The 1869-nt window shown below is 42.2% G+C and overlaps 1 protein-coding gene across 1 annotated transcript; it reads left to right on the top strand.

Moving 5' to 3' along the window:
• Positions 1–812: 812 nt before the first annotated feature.
• On the top strand, positions 813–1349 carry LOC107823525 (uncharacterized). Its single transcript, XM_016650183.2, has one exon. The coding sequence runs from the start codon at positions 813–815 to the stop codon at positions 1347–1349; it is 537 nt and encodes a 178-aa protein (XP_016505669.2).
• The last annotated feature ends 520 nt before the right edge of the window (positions 1350–1869 follow it).

Here is a 1869-nt window from a genome sequence, read left to right as displayed (position 1 = left end):
GAAAGGAGATGGGGAACCACAAAGAGCACTTAAACAAAAGGCAACAAGTTTGATCGAGCTTGATGACTTCTCAGCAATGGGGCAGATATAGCGAGATTAGCGAATCAGATGAATAAAATGGCAATGCACCAAGCACAACAGATGCAACATGTACAACATATGTCTACTTGCTGCGAGTTATGTGGTGAAGGTCACACAAGTGACATATGTCCCATGAATCCTGAATCCATCTACTACGTGGGGTAACAAGCTAGAGGGCCGATGAATCAAAATGCTCAATATGGTAACACATACAATCCGAACTGGAGGAATCATCCTAACTTCTCTTGGGGTGGAAATCAGAATATCAGGCCTCAGGCGAATTACAATCATCCACCTCAACCCCCACAACAACCAGTGGAGAGTTTGACAGACATGATGAAAAAGCTCTTGATAGACAATCAGTAATTGCGCACAGAATTCAAAAATCTAGAGAGGCAGTTTGGGCAAATGGCTAACAATCAGAATACTAGACCTGCTGGAGCTCTTCCAAGTGATACCGAGAGAAATCCTCAAGTTAATGCAGTGACATTGAGAAATGGGAGAGAGTTGGTAGAACTGCCTAAGAAGAAAAATGAGCAATCTGGGATCGAAGATGAAAGAATGCCAAAACCTGTAGAGGTAGATGAGAGAAACAAAACAGAGCCTGAGCAAAAATCAGAGAGGGCGCCACCCCTTTTCCTCAAAGATTTAGAAAGAAGAATGATGACCACATATTTTACAAATTCCTAGATATGCTGAAGTAGATACATTTAAACATCCCTTTGGTGGACATGCTCCGTGAGGTCCCCAAATATGTAAAATATATTAAGGACATAGTGGCAAATAAAAGGAGGTTAACTGAGTTTGGGACCGTAGCACTTACTGAGGAGTGCACTTCCAGGATTCAACATAAGCTTCCACAAAAGCTTAAGGATCCGGGTAGTTTTACCATCCCCGTGAGGATTGGTGAATTTGATGTGGGTAGAGCCTTGTGTGATTTGGGTGCAAGTATCAATCTGATGCCGTTGTTAGTGTTCAAAAAATTGGGGTTAGGAGCTCCGAGACCCACCACAGTGATGCTACAGTTAGCTAATAGATCTTATGTTTATCTTGAGGGGGTAATTGAGGACGTCTTGCTGCAGATTGGGAAGTTTATTTTTCCTACAGATTTTATCATCCTAGATTATTTGACAGATGAGTTGGTTCCTATCTTCTTGGGACGGCCTCTTTTGGAAACTGGAGATGCAATTATCAAAGTCCGAGAGGGTAAGATGATCCTGAGGGTGGACAATGAAGAAGCAGTCTTCAATGTATATCGAGCCATTTAGCTTCCTCGTCATTACGAGGACCTGGCCATGATTTCGGTGGTCGATATAAATGAACTAGCCGTAGATCCAAGGGCGTTTAAAGAATATGCATTAGAAAAGGCACTGATGTTGTTCAATCACTTGGAACGTGAAGAAGAGGTTGAGGAGATGTTGCAAATTCTGGATGCATCGTGCGAATACATAAGAGAAATAACCCAATTTGAGCCTATGCATATGCCAATCGGCCCGCCTCCTAAACTCTCAGTTGATAAGGCCCCAAAATTGAAACTTAAACCCTTACCATCTCATCTTCATTATGAATATTTGGGAAATTATAACACTTTACCTGTGATTATTTCTTCTCATTTATTTGAATTGCAGGAGGAAAAGCTCTTAAGGGTGCTGAAGGAGCACAAACATGCCATAGGTTGGACGATGTCTGACATAAAAAGTATTAGCCCTGCATTCTGCATGCACAAAATACTCACGGAGGAGGGACACAAGCCTAGCGTAGAGAATCAACGCCGCCTCAATCCAATCA

Source organism: Nicotiana tabacum, chromosome 12, assembly GCF_000715075.1.
Source record: "Nicotiana tabacum cultivar K326 chromosome 12, ASM71507v2, whole genome shotgun sequence".
In the NCBI taxonomy this organism is placed as follows: Eukaryota; Viridiplantae; Streptophyta; class Magnoliopsida; order Solanales; family Solanaceae; genus Nicotiana; species Nicotiana tabacum.
The sequence above is the reverse complement of the archived record's forward strand: the minus strand, read 5'-3'. Positions and strand labels throughout refer to the sequence as shown.